We start from the raw sequence: 18,470 nt of genomic DNA on the forward strand, positions 1-18,470 counted from the left end.
TTTTTTTTAATGGATGGGCGCTTTTTATTTAACTTCTTTTGGACTGATGCATGCAACACCCGCTGAGTGGCATTAAACAGCTTGAAATATCAAAGACAATTTTTAATATAACTCCGACTGGAAGTAAGAAAGAAGAAAGTCATATACACCTAGGATGACTTCAGGGTGAGTAATTTGTGGGCTAATTTTCATTTTTTTGGTGAACTAACCCTTTAAATGACACATATTGCTATGGCAAATCCGTAAATGACTAACAAGAAGGAAGTGTCAGTGTTACCAGTACAAGAAAGTGCGAGGATCATAGTCCAGGCATGCAGACATGCAAATGAAAAGATTTAATCTGATAATAATGATCCCAAGTAAGTGAAGGTTCATCACTGACACCTCCTGGACCATTTGGATCAGTGTGACTGAGAAGACGAGGTGAAATGATTCTTACGTTATGATGTGATTCTCAGTCTCTGGAGTCATCAAAACCCCATCAACAAATAGGGGTGTAGACGAAAAGCTGAGTTTGTCCCACTGCCGGCCTTCATCCAAACTAATCCTAGACACACATACATTTCACAAATCATTTCACTGGCAAAGCAGATTCGGTTCATATTCTGATTAATATACTGTACAGTGCACATTTGACAAAGACATAGAAATAGAAGATGCATTTTTTCAGTCATCTGAGAATATTTATCGGATCCACAAAAACAAGTCATTGTGGAGTCACTTCATTAACATTCAATGTGGGTTACATCTGCATAATTACATTAAAATCCAATCTAATATATGCTCTTTGAAAAATATCAAGACAAAATCATTCACCATACCCCACTTGTGTTTACATTACCCTCTAATCATTAATAGTCATGTAAAATGCATATTATGTCTCATTACACATTCAGTCTATTTTGCATTTCATTGTTCTTTTATGTCGCATCTCTTTATTCTACTTTCTTTCTGTCCTTTGCATTATTTTTTATTATTTTGCTCTGGGTAAGTGGCTCCTCAGTGTGTTTTGTTTTCAGATTTTGGTCTTTCTATGAATGTCTTGTATTTTAAAGCACCTGGTTGTGTTCATGACAACTATTCTTGTGAATTTAGAGCCCTCTTGTTTTCTTTGTTCTGTGAGCATTGAATGTTCAACCTAAACTTACTGGTTAGTCATAGTCGTGTTTTTGGGGATCTTAGTTTAGATTAAGTTAATTTCAGCAGAAATTTTTTTTTTTCTTACTTTCAATAACCAATGCAACTCTCTCACATTGCTGAGTCTGCAGAATTCTGCATAAATCCCATAAAACCAGCACACATTCTGTGTGGAATTGGTATGCTTTTAATACACACAATTAGTGCATAACATCAATCGCTTTTCCATTCTATACTCTTTATTGTGTATAGAAGTTTGGGAACAGTATGATGATTTTTTTTTTAAAGAAATTAATACTTTTATTCAAGGATGCAATAAATTGATCAACAGTTACAGTAAAGTCATTTATCATGCTACAAAAGTTTTTCTTCAAATAAATGCTGTTCTTTTGAACTTTCTATTAATCAATTTATCCTGAAAAAAAAAGGTTTCTTGAGCACCAAATAGACATATTAGAATAATTTCTGAAGGATCATGTGTGATTTCTGAAGGATCAAATTTACAATTTAAAATATATTAAAACAGAAAACTGATTTTACACAGTATATTTCACAATATTACTGTTTTTACTGTATTTTGATCAAATAAATGCAGCTTTGATGAGCATATGAGACTTCTTTCAAAAACATCAAAAATCGTAAAAACCGACCCCAAACATTTGAATGCTAGTGTATATCTTCACAATGCTTTTAAAGGTTTACTGTTCTCTTTATTATTGTTTCTAACAGATGTAACAGTCTCTTCGTGGGATCTTTTCATGTAGAAAGGAAAGATTTTCTGGTTTGGTGTTCCTGTTGTTGTAGATATGGGTCAAAGTCACCCGAGTTGATGGCTGAACACCCACACACACATCTGACTCCTGTTCTAACAGCAAGCCACAGGAGGATACAAATTATCTTCCGCAGCCTAATTGATCCTGACAACATTTCAGAGCTTAACACATCAAAGCCGCGTGTGTGACGTGACAGGAACAACATGTGAATGGAAGCCCACTGAATCCCACCTCTGCTTCAAACCTTAACCCCCCCAACGTGAGCATAAAAGCCCTGGCAAACACAGCCACCTGCACTACAAAGCCATGACAGGCACTTTCGCTGAAAGGATTCCAAATGTTTGATATGATAAGACCTATTGCCTGCTGTTTATATCTGCCAGTCCTCATATCAAAGCTGACGTTTAAGCATGTGGGAACTTCAAAAACTTAGTCTGAATAAAAAATATCCAAAAAGTTAGAGATAAACTGCATAAACTCAAAAATGCATAATCGGTAACACTTTAGAATAATGGTCCATTGTTAACAAGTAACTATGCAGGAAGTAATAGGTAGTACTACATTAACACTTAACTTAATACTATTAACTAATAGAGAAGCAAGATTAACTAAGCAGTAAGTAGTAGCAAATTTAGGACAAAGGTAGTTACTTATTAGATATTTGATAATTACTAAAAAATATATCCTCATTGAGAACTACTTGCGAACTATGACCAATTAATAAAGAATAACCAATTAATTACTAATCACAACAGAGTTATTTGTTAACAACGGACCATTATTCTAAAGTGTTACCATTTTTATAGCACTTTATACAACAGAGATTGTTTCAAAGCAGCTTCACAGTATTAAACAGGAAAGTAACCAAATCAATGCAAACTTTAAAAATGAGGCAAATCCAAATTCTGCTATACATCAGCTGCAACAAGACAAGTGTCATTATTTAGCTCCAGTCATTTTAGTGTTGATTCAGTTCAGTTCAATAACTGTGTAAAAGTTCAATTCAGTGATAAGCAGCTCTGCTGAAGTATAGTGTAATACAATAGTGTAGTTATTCAATTCGAGTCAGTAAATATTGATTCAATTCAGTTCAGTAACAGTGTCAATGTTGCAAAATACGTCAATTATGAACAGATTTATTTCAGATATAAAGCAGCTCTACAGGGGATAGTGGCATTAATCAGCTCAGTTCAGTTCACGTTTTGTTCTTATCTGTGTTAGTGCCATCAAATCTATACTGTTTTTGAATATTAAGTGTCTTTTAAACCCCAACTAAGCAAACCAAAGGCAACAGTGGCAAGGTGACAGAAATTAAGAAAAAATCTTGGGAGAAACCAGGCTCAGTCAGGGGATTAGTTCTCCTCTGGCCTAAATGAATGAACATGGTGTCATATTGATTCCAGGCTGCATCACAAATTAGATTTGTGGATTGATGTTGTTCAATAAAATTTGCAAGGCAGTGAATTTATAAATATGTGTTTAAGGAAAAAAACATCCTTTTTTGTCTTACCATAAATGGCGTGTTGGTACAGCAGATTGTGTAACAGCTAATAAAGCCCCTCCATGGTCCAAAAACCAGACACTGTGCTCCTCCTCAAAAATCTACAAGGTATCAAAAACCAACACGGTATTTCAGCATTCTGTTTCTTTGTGTTTCTCACATTTCTTTTAGTTTAAGGTAGTTTAAGTGGTGATCAGGGACAGGGTGCTTGTAATCTTAAGACTACACTACAGTCTATAATTAAGGAGGTGACTGTGAGCAGGTGAGTGGTTTACCTGTCTCCATGTGTTTCCGGCATCAGAGGAGATGAACATTCCTGTATTAGAGAAGGAAAGCTCGGGCCCAATGTTACCTGAGAGAGAAAATACTGCTGTAACTATGACAGACAGATTATTCACCATGCATATGCTGGAGATATATTGGCGGATGAGATTTGATTCTATTTCACTAGAGTTTATAAGAATAAAATCAAATCAAATCAAATACAATAAAAAATAAACAAAACCAAACAAAAAACAATGAACAAGTGATCTGTGCTATTAAGCATATTTAGGTAATTACTGTATGCACTACAAAGGCAAAACTATTGAATTTTGATTGATTAGTTTTCACACATTTAAGCAGTAATTGAGCATAGATGATCAAAATCTGTCTTTTACAGGTCATTTCATGGTCTAAGCTCCATGTATTATATTAAGTGTGACATTGTAAAGAAAAAAAGGAAATTGTTTCCATCAGTAGCTGTTTAAATTATTATCTTTTATGTTGTCACTGTACCAAAGCCAATTGTAACTTAAAATAAAATATTAGTTTGACAGCATTTCTAAAATAAACATTTATTTTATTTTAATTTATTTTGATTTTTTTTACAAAAAAACTATAAGCAGATATTTGGTGCTATTACAAGAATAATTCACAAGTCCTTTAATACAAATCACTAGTAATCTCATGATTTCGGACCAGTCTTTAGAAAGCACAATAAAATGTAGGGATGCATGATATTGGATTTTTGCCGATATCTGATATGCCAATGTTTTTCAACTAATTTTGGCCGATAGCCGATGCAGATACTGATATATTTCCTTTTGTTGGAAACAACACCAAGTCTTCTCCTGTGCAGAGGTTATAAACAAATTATTTTTAATTTTGGTTAAGTTTTTAACAAAAACTTTCTTGTTAGAATTAAATAAACAACAATGAAGTTATTTTATAATGAAAGTACATTGAAAGCTTTAAAAAATAACTATAAATCAACTATAAATCAATCACTGCATTTTTTTTTACAGACAGATGCAGTGGTAACCTTAACATTTTATTTTAAGATTTAACATTTCTAGATAGTCTAAAGCAAAATAGTTGTAAAAAATCTGAAAATCTTTTAGAGCTCCTTGTATTCAAGTTTTCATAATCCGTTTGAATTTTTTTTTTAACACATTAGCGAATAAATCTTTATATATAAAATTATTTCATTTACAAATGTCATGTTTGTGATTTTTATTTATGTAAGCTATAGCTTCTGACCTTTAAATCAAAACATACTTGTGACTTTATAACATCATTACAGTTTTATGTAATCAGAAACACAATTAATTTTATTTGTATATTTTACTTTCATTTTATTACAAGTAGGCAAACAGCACCCCCAAAGTAAATAAAACGCCTTACCGGATGAGCAATAGGACTCCAGGGATGCTGCTGCTGCACACGCTAGGGACTGCTGACTCTATCGTACAAAGGACGCGTCATTCTGTACGTGCATTCTCAAATTAAATCCAGCGATCCAAAACATTGAATTTAATCATCCTTCACGAAAAAGTCTGATTCAAGAATGACCACACTGCTGATGTGATCTTATCGCTAGCCTAGCACAGCCTAAGCATGTGAGGTATTAATCTTATCGGCAAGGCATATCGGCATAATCGGCCATGCCGATATTGATTTTTTAAGCCATTATCGGCCGATTCCAATAACGTTCCTATATTATCGTGCATCCCTAATAAAATTATAATATTATAAACTTTGTTGAATATAAAAATTGTTTCATTAATATTTTAATTTACTTAATTAAATGCCCTAATATTTTGTGCCCTTTTACAGCCCCCATTGGGGTTCTTTGGATTTCTATTAATCAGTTAATTGAGGGGGTCCAGTTTGAAAACCCCTGGTCTACGAGACCTGATTTAAGTCATTTAGGTTAACATATTTTTTTAGTTACATTTTGCCACTGCACAGAAATATAATTTTAAAGCTATAATCTATGATTTCACAATAAATTCCTGGTGCATATTGTCTGGTGGGTATGAGTGCCCTCAAAGACCACAATCATCATGGCGCCTGATGATGAACTGCTGTCAGTGACAAAACAAAACAAACAAACAAAAAAAACATTTTTCAAGTCCCATATTTATACACTCTGAGCATGGGAAAGTGATTGCGGAACAGCTGTTGGACATGACAGGCCATTATGAATGTGGAAGACACCGGTCATATTTTCTGCGTGCTCTGCATGACTGACTTTTTGAGTGTGCATCTATCTAGTCTCATGCAGGAAGCTATTTGGGCTTGAGTTTTGAAGATAACTTTATAATGAGTCTGACAAGCAAAAGAACAGAGTGAAATGAGTTTTTGTTCCAATCATGCCAAACTCTGCAGCTGAAAAACACAAAGATGTAACAAATTGAAAGCCGTGATTTGGCCACTCAAACTCTATCTGCATTTAAAAGCATGCACATTTATACCCATTCTTCACTCTAATTTATCAGAAACTTCTGGGGGACTCAAGACACCACAAGCATAAAAACAATAAAGGCTAACCCTAACCCTATCCCTAACCCCCCCCGACACACACACACCTGTGGCCACTATAATCCCTGGAGCGGAGTGTTTGGTGGAGATAGTGTCAGGTGTGTAGGGGTTTTCAGGCATCTGCAGGAGAAGGTGCAAGGAGCACGAGGGCTGAAAATTAGAACATTACACAGTATTAAATTATATTTCAATACATTTACATCTATCTACATAATCTCCCCTGTATCAACCGACTGTAGCATCAGCTTTCAAAAGTCATGCAAATGAATCCGCTTCATGTCTCTGCTGCTTTTGCCCATATTTTTTAGTATCCCTTACATTTAGAGTGACCCAGTTTTTTTTGGAAACGAAAAAAATCTAATCTTTGATTTCAGAGCTTCAGAAAAATCATGATGTAATTATGGCAATTAGAATTCAGTGTCAATACAGTGTCAAAAATCAGTATAGTTAAATGCAATCAACCACCTAGTGATTCAAAACTAATTTCATATGCAAGTAAGCAACAAACTTTTATTCTGTGTGTACAAGCGTCTGAATTCTTGTACCAGCAGTTGTTTAAAGTTGGTAATGAGTTCCAAAATAAAAGGACTGGGGAAAAAAAACAACTTGTTTCATCTTGTCTTTCCAAAGAATGACAACACATGTGCAAACACTGAACCCACTGTCGTTTGGTGCAGTAGAAAAAAACAGTAATTAAGACTTTCTGAGATCTGCTGATAAATGGACTCCAGTTGTTCAATGTATGTTTTAATTGAAATCACCAATCTTCCAGAACAGTGTAAAACATCAGTGAAAGTCATTACAAAGATACAGAGAAGGTAGTGTGTCTTAATCAAACCATCAGAAAGCACTGAATTCAGAGCTATTGTTTGGTAGCTGGTGGTTCACGCTCATTTCACTGTGAGACTAAAGGAGTTCCTCTCTGCAGGGCTCCACTGTAAAAATGCATCAAATGAAAAACGTGTCAACACTGTAATGTCTTGTTTTCATCTGACCATAGTTAAGTAGGTGGGTCTGAGTGTAATGTAATGAATATAGTGGGTGTGACTGGCTCTGATGGAGTGCTTGTTTTCAATAAAAGTGGGCGTGTCACTCTAATAGGATCAACATTTTTAATAGCTGTTTTATGTTAAATAGCATTTCCCCTACTTTTATGTTGGTGATCTATGCTTTTTTGGCAATGTCTTCATGTTTAGTAGGAAATATCTGGATTAGTTCATTGGGTCTCACCAGGTTGCAGTTGATGTCATGTCCTGTGGTGTCTTTCGCTGGAGGCTGTAGTAAGCTCCATGTCTGGCCTTTGTTGTAGGTGATATACGTTCTCATCTGTGCGTCTTCTTTCTTATTGGCTATGATCAGTCCACTAACACCCGCCACCTTTACAGGACAGGACAAAAGTGATCTGAACTCAAATACTTGGATTTCCTCTTTTTTTTGTGTGATGATGATGATGATGATGATAATAATGATATAATAAAGTAGTATATTATTGTTATTATTAACAACAACAACAATACAATACTCATTTATTACTATTATTACTGTTATATAGATTATAAAAATATTATCAGTACTGTATGTTCAATTATAAACATTAGTTTGTGCGTCTACTAAATTATTATAATTTAAATTAATATTATAACTTACATAATATAAATATAATAATAATATAATAAATCAGTACATTATTCTTATGCTATTATTATTAGTAGTTGTAGTAGTAGTAGTAGTAGTAGTAGTAATAATTAAAAAAAAAATTTTTTTACTGTTTGTAAGATTATCACTGTAAAAATATTATCAGTTCTTTTTTTTTCTTTTTTTTTACAATTACAGATATTAGTTGGTGTTTTTTGCCTAGAAGGAAAAGAGGAGAACGAAAAAATATCAGGTTCTACATTATTGCAGATAAGCCTCGTTTCTCTTTGCATTTTTGCTTACACTTCGTTTTGAGTTGTTCTCATTATCAGATTTTCTTCTCTTTGTATTCATAGCGTTTCACTGCATAACTTCAAACACTGCTGTTTTGTGCTGCATTGCACTGTTCCCTGTTCTACTTTCAAAATTCCTGGCGAAAGCCATGGTAATTACCGAAGTTTTCCTAATTGCACACAACATTCATATGTGAACATTCAAGATGGTCGACTTCTTAAACTTAATTGGCAAGCACCATCAGGCCGTACAATCATATTTGCAGACCTTGTAGACATCCACAATGAGGTTTCCTGCAAGACTGCGGAAGGTATGGAGGTTTGGGAGTGAGCGGGTGAAGTAAACTCCAGGTGTGTCAGAGATGTACAGACTGTAGGTGTCATTTTCGTTCCACTCCTGCACTGCTGCCAGCACTTGCCCCTCATCTGTACTGACAATGTGCATGTCCTGCACGGAGAACAGCTGTTAGAGCCACATACATTTCATCTGACAACTTATTTGTGACAGCTAGTGCTATGTCATGTATCTTACTTTGGGTAGACAGTATTTAGGGAGCTGTATGGTCCTGAAGGGCCCTCGCTGATAGGACACAAAGTATGTAGTTCTTCCTGCTGTGGTTAACTGATACACACACACACACACACACACACACACACAAAGTCAGAGAAAGCATAGTTACAAGGATTTACAACAGATCAGCACTTCACACCAGTCAGAACCCATGTTTGCTTGTTTATCATAGAGGGAACTTTCCATCACTCATGATCCAATGTTTTCAGCATCTCAGAGCGGCTTGAACTCAAATACTTGGATTTCCTCTTTTTTTGTGATGATGATGATAACAATAATAAAGTAGTATATTATTGTTATTAACAACAACAATACAATACTCATTCATTACTATTATTACTGTTATATAGATTATTATAAAAAATATTATCAGTCTCAATATTATCGGCTTGGTTCATGGTATATGTAGTGAAATCTATCTCTGCATGTGCTGTGAGCCTTTGGGTACACAGTGTTTGCCATTCACATAATTTCTTACATTTTTGTGGACAGATAATTACAGCATTTCACTACATTTGTAATGAAACACATTTGCAAACCTGTTTTCACAAAAATTGCAGTTTCCGCCAAAATAAAAGCCAGAGGGTTTAACTCTTGCAAATCATAAGTAATTTTACACTATAGTGTAAAGTAAAAAAAATAAAAACTAAATTAATTAACAGAATTACAAAATTAATAATAATTATTATTATTATTTATTTCGGCTGAGGAATCTCATAAAACTTTTCAACTTTTTCTTATCAACTTAAAAGTAAATTATTTTAAATACTTATCAAATTTAGTATTTTTGTGCCAATTTTTCCCTGTGGTATTGATAATGATATTATATATAATAAAAAAAGAAAATACAAATATTAAATATAAATATAGAAATATTTTTCAAGCAATTGTTAGAGTTAGAAATGATAGTATTGTGACAACACTACCTCACACAATCCATTTTTTATTTTTCCTTTTTAGTTTTATTATGTTTTTTGTTTAAAAAAAAAAGGGGGGAGAGAAGGGGATGGGGGTACACAATGTGTAATCAAATATTTGAAGGATCAAATACATATCTTTCTTTTAAGGTAAATGCACAACTTCAAGGCCAATTGTAGTCCAGTTAACATGTAGACATGTTGGCCGAAGCCAAGATACAATCGCATAATCTCTTAGTCCGAATTCACAAAAGCATAAAAAACATTTTGGTAGCAAACTATTGTTTTAGTCATACTGAAATTGAACTTTTAAAGTGCAATGTAAATGTATTGAATGTTAGCAAAACCTGACCTACACACATGTTGTACACACTCTTATCAAGTAGATTGTAGCTATTAGGTTGTAAAGATAGTGCATTAAAGCTCTAATGCTTCGATTGATCCAGTGTCAATAGAGCTTGGATGTCCAAAGAATGAGGCAGTTTGTCTCTGTGTGTGTGTGTGTGTGTGTCCACTTTACAGGGTGAGGATGGTGCTACACTGTGTTTTTCCTGTGAGAGGTGTGGGGTGTCAGACAGTCTCTTGTTCCTGCGCTTTTTGAATCAATAACCTCATTATTCTCTGTCAACTCAAATCCAACAGCTTCAAGCAACAGAAGTCAAAGAAAGTCGCTTGTATTGACAGAGGAGGGTCCAGGTTTGGGATTCTCACTCAAAACCGTGTCCTGTCCTCCCCTGGTCTGCTGTTAAAGATGGAGAGTCTGGTTTCAATGGTTATCACTCACTTACACGGCACAGACAGAGATAAAAGGAGGGCTATAAAAAGAGTCAGACAGAGATTATCGTGACACACACACACACACATTTTTGGTATCTCCCACACCAATCTAAATCACAAACGCTTATAATGAAACGCACACACATCTGTACCTGTAAGAAGATGTATTGGTCCTGCACTACGAGCGAGTTGGTGTCAATTCGGCCGCTGAATGGATACTGCCTACCCTCCTCTGAACACTTTTGTGCTCGGCACGTAATGTACTGCATTTCTGTGAGACACACACACACAGATTTATCAACACAGGATACGCTTGTGCGCAAGAACACCTTGATCTACACCAAAAAAAAAAACAGATGATCAATATCTCTCTCACTCTCGCTGGCACACACACACACACCCACACAACAAACACAATCTAGAACCTATACACAAACTTCCCACACATCTCTATGTCTAGCCAAATTAATCAGTGCTCTCCATTATCAGTCTCTCTACTAGCTATCCATCCTCACTCAGAAAGGAGAGAAAGAGGGGGTGGGAGTAAAAGTACAGAGAAAGACAGAGGGGTGAGAGCAAAGACAGAAAGAAAATAAGAGCCCAACAAAGAAACAACAGATTAGGAATAACTTTTTTTATTTGTTTCAGGTATCTCTGAACAAAACGAAGAGTAGGAGATCTTTTATAACTATTTTATATATTTTTTATTGTATGTTTTGAGATCACATTTAAAGGAGTTATTTTTACATGGATAAAATTGCTTTATATAAAATAGCTTTAAATATCTTTACAAAGTTCATAAAGAACTTAAAAATCCATTTCAAATCTCTACTTGAACACCATCACTGACAACTTGAAGACTGAGGACATACTTCTCACAAAAATTAAAAATGTGTCATTTACTTCCCCTTATATTCCAGATCTTTTACTTTATCTCAAAAATATCTCAAATCAGTTGCACTTTCACTTTGCAAAGCAGTTTATCATGTTTGATTAAAAGACACAGAGGTGTCACTGATGTCAAGTACGTCTCAGTATGCAGTACGTCTTAATTGTTATAAGATTGAATATGCTCCATGTACAAATAAGATTTGTGTGTATGCCAAATGTATAGCCACTAGCCTATGGTGATTTAAAAAAAAAAAACTTTTAAGAATAATTAACTTTGAATTAGCACTAAGAATAATAACTCTGGTTTAAAATTTTGTCTGTTTCACATATACAGCTATTGCACAATTATCTGGACTACTTTTAATATGCCTTTGGTTATTTTTGGGCTTGATATCACCTGTTTACTCTCTGCTTTTACTGGTTAGAAAAGAATGTGTGATTATTGTTAAACATTTCTCATTTTGTGTTTCATGGAAGAAAGTCAGTCAAAACAACATCAATTTGAATTTTTGGTCAATACTTATTTAACTATCTATAGCATGTGACTGATAAAACAATGCATCTCAAATGTAAAGTTTAATTTAAACCAACAAAATCCCTGTTTATTGTACTGCATTTCTCATCACATTTTTATCACCAGATTGTCCAGTACAATAAATCAGAATACCCCTTAACACAAATATAGGCTTTGTGAGCCTCTATAGAATCCATGTTCTACATGAAAGCAGAATTAAAATTAATTGGAAATTCAAAAAGTTCAACAGTAATTTTAAACTAAAAAATAACAAAGTTTGTCCTGTCTTTTGAAAACCATTTGAAAGTTTAAAAGCCTTGAAATTTAAAGCTTTATAAGCATAGAGACTTCATCATATTCAGTAAATTGGAGCGCAAGGACACTTCCTAGAAAGCATTACCTGTGTGCAGGGTGGTTTCTAGCTTTTCATCAGTACTGGGGCACAGGCCCCCAGCAAAAAAGTTTGCCCATATAAATTTGCCTATATTTTTTTATAGAGCTGTTTCGTGATTGAAAAACAATAGAAGATTTGCAAGTAGTACATTTGCAAGTTTTGTTTTCTACAATTAATTGAAGGTAAATATCCACCTCACCCAGCGTTCTTTTTGTTTTCTTATGAAATATCCCATTATTGTTTCAGTGTTAGAAACCACTTCAAATGAGAAACCACTGCAGTGCATGAGTGAACGGTCTGAATGAATCCAACTGAATCACAGTTTCTGGCCTTTTTGCAAACCTATTTAACTGAAATACAGTTCACTAAATTCCTCTTCCTGTCATTCAAATTCAACTTCCTTCGGGGTGTGGCCAATTGAATTTAATTTGCAACTCGTGAATTGAAAAAGAGCCAATTCTTCAATTCTGAATTTTGCCCAACTCTGATTCCACATGCCTGCTCTACTGTGAAGGCACGGACAGATAAAATGGCCTGTTAAATATTTCTGTTGAACGGATTGAAAGAGCTGGTTCAAATCCTTCTTTTAGAAGAGGTTTGATTATTACCGCCTGAAAACTAAAGAAGCTTTTGCCACCTTCTCCATTTCCCTGTGCTTCAAATTTAGTTTGGTGTAACCACTGCATCACTCATAACACATTTAAATGTATTGTTGTTGTTAGACTGTCCGAAGCTTAGGGCCGGTTGTGTTGTGTCAGGCTCATATCAATCGAGTTTAATGCACAACACTGTCCCACAAGGATAAAACATAAGTGCAACAGTCGGCCAGAACCAAGCCAGAACCATTTACTATTGAATTTACTGTTGTCCACAATTCATATGTTCATTTTTCACTGCGACACAGGAAAAAAAGCATAGGAGGCTGGAGAGAAAGTAAGAAAGACAGGGTGAGAGCGCTAGGAGGGGAGGAAGAGAGAAACTCAAAAAGCAGGAGAAAAAAAAAGACAAAATTTGAGGGGCAAAGGAGGGAAAAGAAGGAAAAGAAAGAGACTAACGTCCACTGTCAGTTCGAGCCTCGATGTGCACCAGGTCTGCCTCTTTATCCAGACCACTCAGTGCCCTAAAAATGAAAAAAGAAAAAGTCAGAATACAAAAAAGAACAGAAGAGAGGAAAACAATCAGGAAGGGCTCCAGTGGAGAGGAGATGAAGAAGGAAAGAAAGAGAAGGAGGTGCCAGCAGGGGACGGACGGATGAGTATGGTAATAGCATGAGAGTGATGGAATGATGGAAGAGGAGAGGGGAAGAATGGAGGGGTGGTGATGGACAGCATAATTCCACAGCTCCAGTAGGAGACAGTCTGTCTCCAATGAATCCTTATTGTTGCTCTGATAGCAATTAATCACACACACACACACACACACACACACACACACACACCACCAACCGTACATCTAACCCTACCCCTCACAGGAAACGTTGTGCATTTTTACTTTCTCAAAAAAACTCACTCTGTATGATTTATAAGCGTTTTGAAAAATGGGGACATGGGGTAATGTCCTCATAAGTCACCTTCTCGTTGTAATACCTATGTCATACCCATGTCATTATACAAATGTGTGTCCTCATATGTCACAAAAACGCGCGCACACACACACAGAGCTCACTCCCACAAACCATTCTCCATCACATACACACTTTCATTTCTTACCTATTACCTATTTTCACCTGTGACGCACACACACTCACCATCATATCCTCTTTCTGAGGGTTTTAATCATCTTAATGTCTTGTCTTTTGTCATCCATATTTTCTTCTGAGACAGTTTGAACACAGTCACAATCTGATATTAAGTCATTCTTACAATCCAAAATTAAACCTTTCAGTAAAAATCTGATATTCCACCTCTACAGAGCCCTAGTTTGATATTAAATCCCATTTACAGTCTCAATCTCAGATTATTATTAATCTCGGTCTGAATTAGCATCTCTCTCATTACATGTCTGACATCAAACCCCTTTTAAACTTCTTTATCAGTTCCAGTCTGACATTAAAACCCCCTTAAAAGGTTGTTTTCTTGAGATCACAACGTAATTTTCTTGCCATCTCAACATAAAAATTTTCACGTGATCTTGACTTGAAAACGGCATGTTGCTCACCATTTCTATGGTCAGCCACAAACTGCTGAAGTCCCGGTCCCTCAAGTTGGCAGGCAATGAAATTAAAGATTAAAGTTGTATCCTCAATCTCAAGTGTCAGACTGTGATTTGGAAGTGGTCCATCACTGACAGACATATAGATATATCAGCTAGAGTTCCTGATGAAAGTAAATCCAATTTGCTCATCTACGATGCAGCATTACTGTTTATGTACGCTACCATTAAACAATTTGAGATTAGTATGATTTTTTAAAAGAAATTAAAACTTTTATTTTAAAGCAAGGATGCATTAAATTGATCAAAAGTGACAGTAAAGACATTTATAATATTTTAAAAGATTTATATTTCAAATAAACTTTTTATTCATCAAATAATCCTAAAAAATGTTGTTGTTTTTTACTCAAATGTTTTTCAAAATGTTTCTTGAGCAGCAAATCAGCATATTAGAATGATTTCTAAAGGATCACGTGACCCTGAAGACTGGAGTAATAGCTGCAGAAAATTCAGCTTTGCATTACAGGAATAAATGACATTTTAAAATACATTAAATTAGAAAACAGTTATTTTAAATCGTAATAACATTTTATAATATTACTAGTTTTACTGTTTTTTTTTTAACATTTGAACAGCAGTGTGTACTTAAAAATGCCATTTGATACCTCCAGAAAGAAACAAGGTTTAATTCATTAACATTAATTAATACATTAGGTATAATGAAGTAACAGCTTTTTTTTCAGCATTTATTAATCCAGATTATTGTTAATTTATAAATAGAATTTACTTGAACCTGAAATGGCAAAAATGTATTAGCATGTGTAGAAATTAACATTAATCAAGATTAATAAATGCTGTAAATGTATTGCTCATTGTTAGTTCATGATACCTAATGCATTATCTGATGTTAACAAATTGAAACTTATTGAAAGTTTTACCAAAATAATACTACATTTAAACACCTTCAATAATCTCAGTCGGCGTTTAAATGTCTCTCTCAGTCCCAGTCTAAGATTAAAGCACTTCTCAAAATTTCAGTCTGAAAATAACCTCTCTTTCAATTATCTGTCTGAGATTCAACATCTCTCTAAATCCCATTCAGACGTTAAACTCAGACTTGGATAATTGAACGGGGGTTAAACATTCCTCTCAAACCCAGTCTGACACCGAGACCCATTATAGTCTGAGGTTAAACTTTTTCATTTTCCATTTTTGTAGTCACCAAACCTGACACAGCAGGGCTTCAGTGACACAAACACAATCTATACAGTCTACAGTATGTGTGTGTGTTGCAGTAGAAAGCAGCAAAGAAAAGATGTATTATATATTTTTGAAAGGATGTAGAGAAATGTGTGTGCATAGGGATGTTAAACCCAGGGGTGAAGACATGTTGTTGGCTGTCTCCACAGCTCATCGAGCATGTGACTGGCAACCAGTTATTTTGACTACACCCCACACAAACACACACTGATGGGATTAAAATATAAAACCTGATCAAAATTCCACACATACACTAATATGAAGCACAGGGGAGAGAGAAGTGACATGACAGTGAGATAGATGGAGGTAGATAGAGAAACAGAGAAGGGAAAGAGACATAGAAAGTGTGTGTGTAAGTTTATCAGTGTCAGTGTATTGGATGTAGAGAGTGGGTTTAATATTGGATTAATTTTCAGTGTGATTGTGTGTGTGCGCATGCAGGTATATTCTTGCAGTCAGATTAATTTTCAGTGTGAAATTGCACTGTAGGCGTGTTATATGAGATTGATGATCAGTAAAAAAATTACTCTGTGTGTCTGTGTATGTGAGTCGTACCAGTAGAATCGCCCCGGAGTTACTCTCTCATGAACAAGAATCCACTTTTTACCGAAGTCCAATGAGCTATAAAGCTACAGCCAAAAGAGAAACAGACACATTCACTGTAAGATCCCTAACTGCAGCCAACAAAGGTAATTATCTTGCTCACACTTAATTATCCACATTATCTGCTTTTAATTGTTCAGTAGAAGTAGAACCTCTTGAGGCAGTGTGTGTGTGTGTGTGTGCGCGTGTATGTGTGTGTACCTGTTTTTCTATTCTGGTGGGGACTTAAACCTGAATACACACAGACTCGTGGGGACTCGTGTCACGGTGGGGACCTAAATTGAAGTTTTTTGAAAATCTAAAAATGCACAAAGTTTCCTGTGAGGGGTAGGTTTAGGGGTAGGGTTGGTGTAGGGCAATAGAAAATACGGTCTGTACAGTAGAAAAACCATTACACATATGAAGAGTCCCCACAAGGATAGCAAACCAGACATGTGTGTGTGTGTGTGTGTATATACCCTCTGATCATGGCTATAGGCCAGAATCCAATTCTCCTGAGTAGGGTGAAACAGAAGACTCATGATATAGAAGTTAATATTGAACTTTTGAAAAGTGACTCCTTCATCAGAACTGATAAGTAAACTACTTTCCACCTCCGGATCAGATAAAATCAGGATCTGAGGAAGAGGAAGAATTATATTAGCTTGATATTTTCTATCTGACAGTTTTGTACGTCTGTATCTCTGACGCATTTCAACACACTCACCTTCCTCTTATTGGTCGGACAGACGTACAGATAGCTCAGCATTGTTCTGATCATCACTTTATCCGCCAGCTTCTCATATGTTGTCCCAAAATCTACTGACCTGCAAATACATACAAAGGTCACTGATGTGATGCCCATATTTTGTATCTATTAATTTATTTTAAATATGGAAACACTTTACATATGTTAACATTAGCTAACTACATTAGTTAACATGAACTAACAAAAATACTTCTAAATCATTTATTATTCTTAGTTCATGTTCAATTCAACATTTATTAATACATTATTAAAAGTTGCATCTGTTAATATTATTTAATGGAACTGTAAGTATTTTTCATTGCTAGTTCATGTTAATTAATATAGTTAACAAGTAATAGAACCTTATTAGTGTTACATTAAAATTCAATTCATACAATGACTTGAATACAACCTCTTCTGTGATTTCATTGTTTTTTTGTGTGACTCCTCCAAAACTATGACATTAATATTTAGTAATTCATGTTTGAAAGAAAAATTAATATATATGTATATATGCCAAAATAATGATTTGTCATGTACACTGACACAAGAAATATGTACAAGAAAAATGTTACTTGATGATTACACCACGAGTCATTAAACTGAAACTTTTCTTAAATGGCGTAGAAGTTTTTCAAAACAATATGAAAGCAATAAAAAGAGTATATTTCTAGGCACTTGAAACATGTCTTTAGATTTTCCTTACTTTAAAGATGTTTCCTTTTCTTTATTGTCGAAACTCGTGTGTCATTGACCCACACAGACATTTGATTTCAAGCAAAGCACAAACCAAAGTGAAAATACAAAAGAAGAGCTGAGGATTTTTTAAAAGCATTCAGCTTGTCCTAACCGGGTGTGACACAAGAAGTTTCCTGCATCATGTAATTTTTCTGTCCTGACTGAAAGCGCAAAAGCGACAAAAGAGCCATTAAAGGGGTCATAGGATGCCCATTTTCCACAAGTTGATATGATTCTTTAGGGTCTTAATGGAAAGTCTGTAACATAGTTTGGTTCAAATTTCTCAATGGTAGTGTAAAAAAACACATTTTTTACCCTGTCAAAAACAGCTCTTATCAGAGCAAGCAGTTTTGTAGCATTTTCCTTTAAATGTTAATGAGCTCTGCTGACCCCTCCCCTCTGTTCCGAGCCGCTCTCAGAGAGACTGTTTACTTCAGCCGCATTCATCGTGAAACTTGCTAATTAGCACATTATTAGGAAAGGCGATTTGCAAAGATTCATTAAAAAACCTTATACTCACTTCTTCTGTAGATGAGGCTGGATCATGAATGATTCGCGCGAACATAGACGCATTTAGGTAGATCGGGGACACATTCCCTTCAGAAATAAAGGTAATCCACTGCATCTTCAGCGGCTCAGATGTCGGGAGTAAATGACGACTGCTATGTTCATTATTACATCCAACAACAGAACACCTCAATTGCTTAGGAGTCATTCTTGTCTACATCTGCTCCAGCGGTGAAACAATGGCGGACTGATGACAGCTCACTCAGGGCGGGTCTA

General features: G+C 35.1%; 1 protein-coding gene across 1 annotated transcript in view; it reads right to left on the reverse strand.

The window, feature by feature from the left end:
* LOC107717099 (VPS10 domain-containing receptor SorCS3-like) overlaps positions 1-18,470 on the reverse strand; it is an 89,807-nt gene that overhangs the window by 38,807 nt on the left and 32,530 nt on the right. Inside the window, exons 3-14 of the mRNA XM_016523750.1 lie at positions 16,929-17,028; positions 16,681-16,839; positions 16,175-16,248; positions 13,264-13,328; positions 10,562-10,680; positions 8,677-8,766; positions 8,413-8,592; positions 7,447-7,593; positions 6,264-6,366; positions 3,687-3,763; positions 3,421-3,512; positions 440-547 (exon numbers count right to left, since the gene is read on the reverse strand). Coding sequence (XP_016379236.1) covers positions 440-547; positions 3,421-3,512; positions 3,687-3,763; positions 6,264-6,366; positions 7,447-7,593; positions 8,413-8,592; positions 8,677-8,766; positions 10,562-10,680; positions 13,264-13,328; positions 16,175-16,248; positions 16,681-16,839; positions 16,929-17,028 — 1,314 coding nt within the window. The remainder of the gene's footprint in view (positions 1-439; positions 548-3,420; positions 3,513-3,686; positions 3,764-6,263; positions 6,367-7,446; positions 7,594-8,412; positions 8,593-8,676; positions 8,767-10,561; positions 10,681-13,263; positions 13,329-16,174; positions 16,249-16,680; positions 16,840-16,928; positions 17,029-18,470) is intronic.

Source organism: Sinocyclocheilus rhinocerous, unplaced genomic scaffold (assembly GCF_001515625.1).
Source record: "Sinocyclocheilus rhinocerous isolate Xijiao unplaced genomic scaffold, SAMN03320098_v1.1 scaffold119, whole genome shotgun sequence".
Taxonomy (NCBI): Eukaryota; Metazoa; Chordata; class Actinopteri; order Cypriniformes; family Cyprinidae; genus Sinocyclocheilus; species Sinocyclocheilus rhinocerous.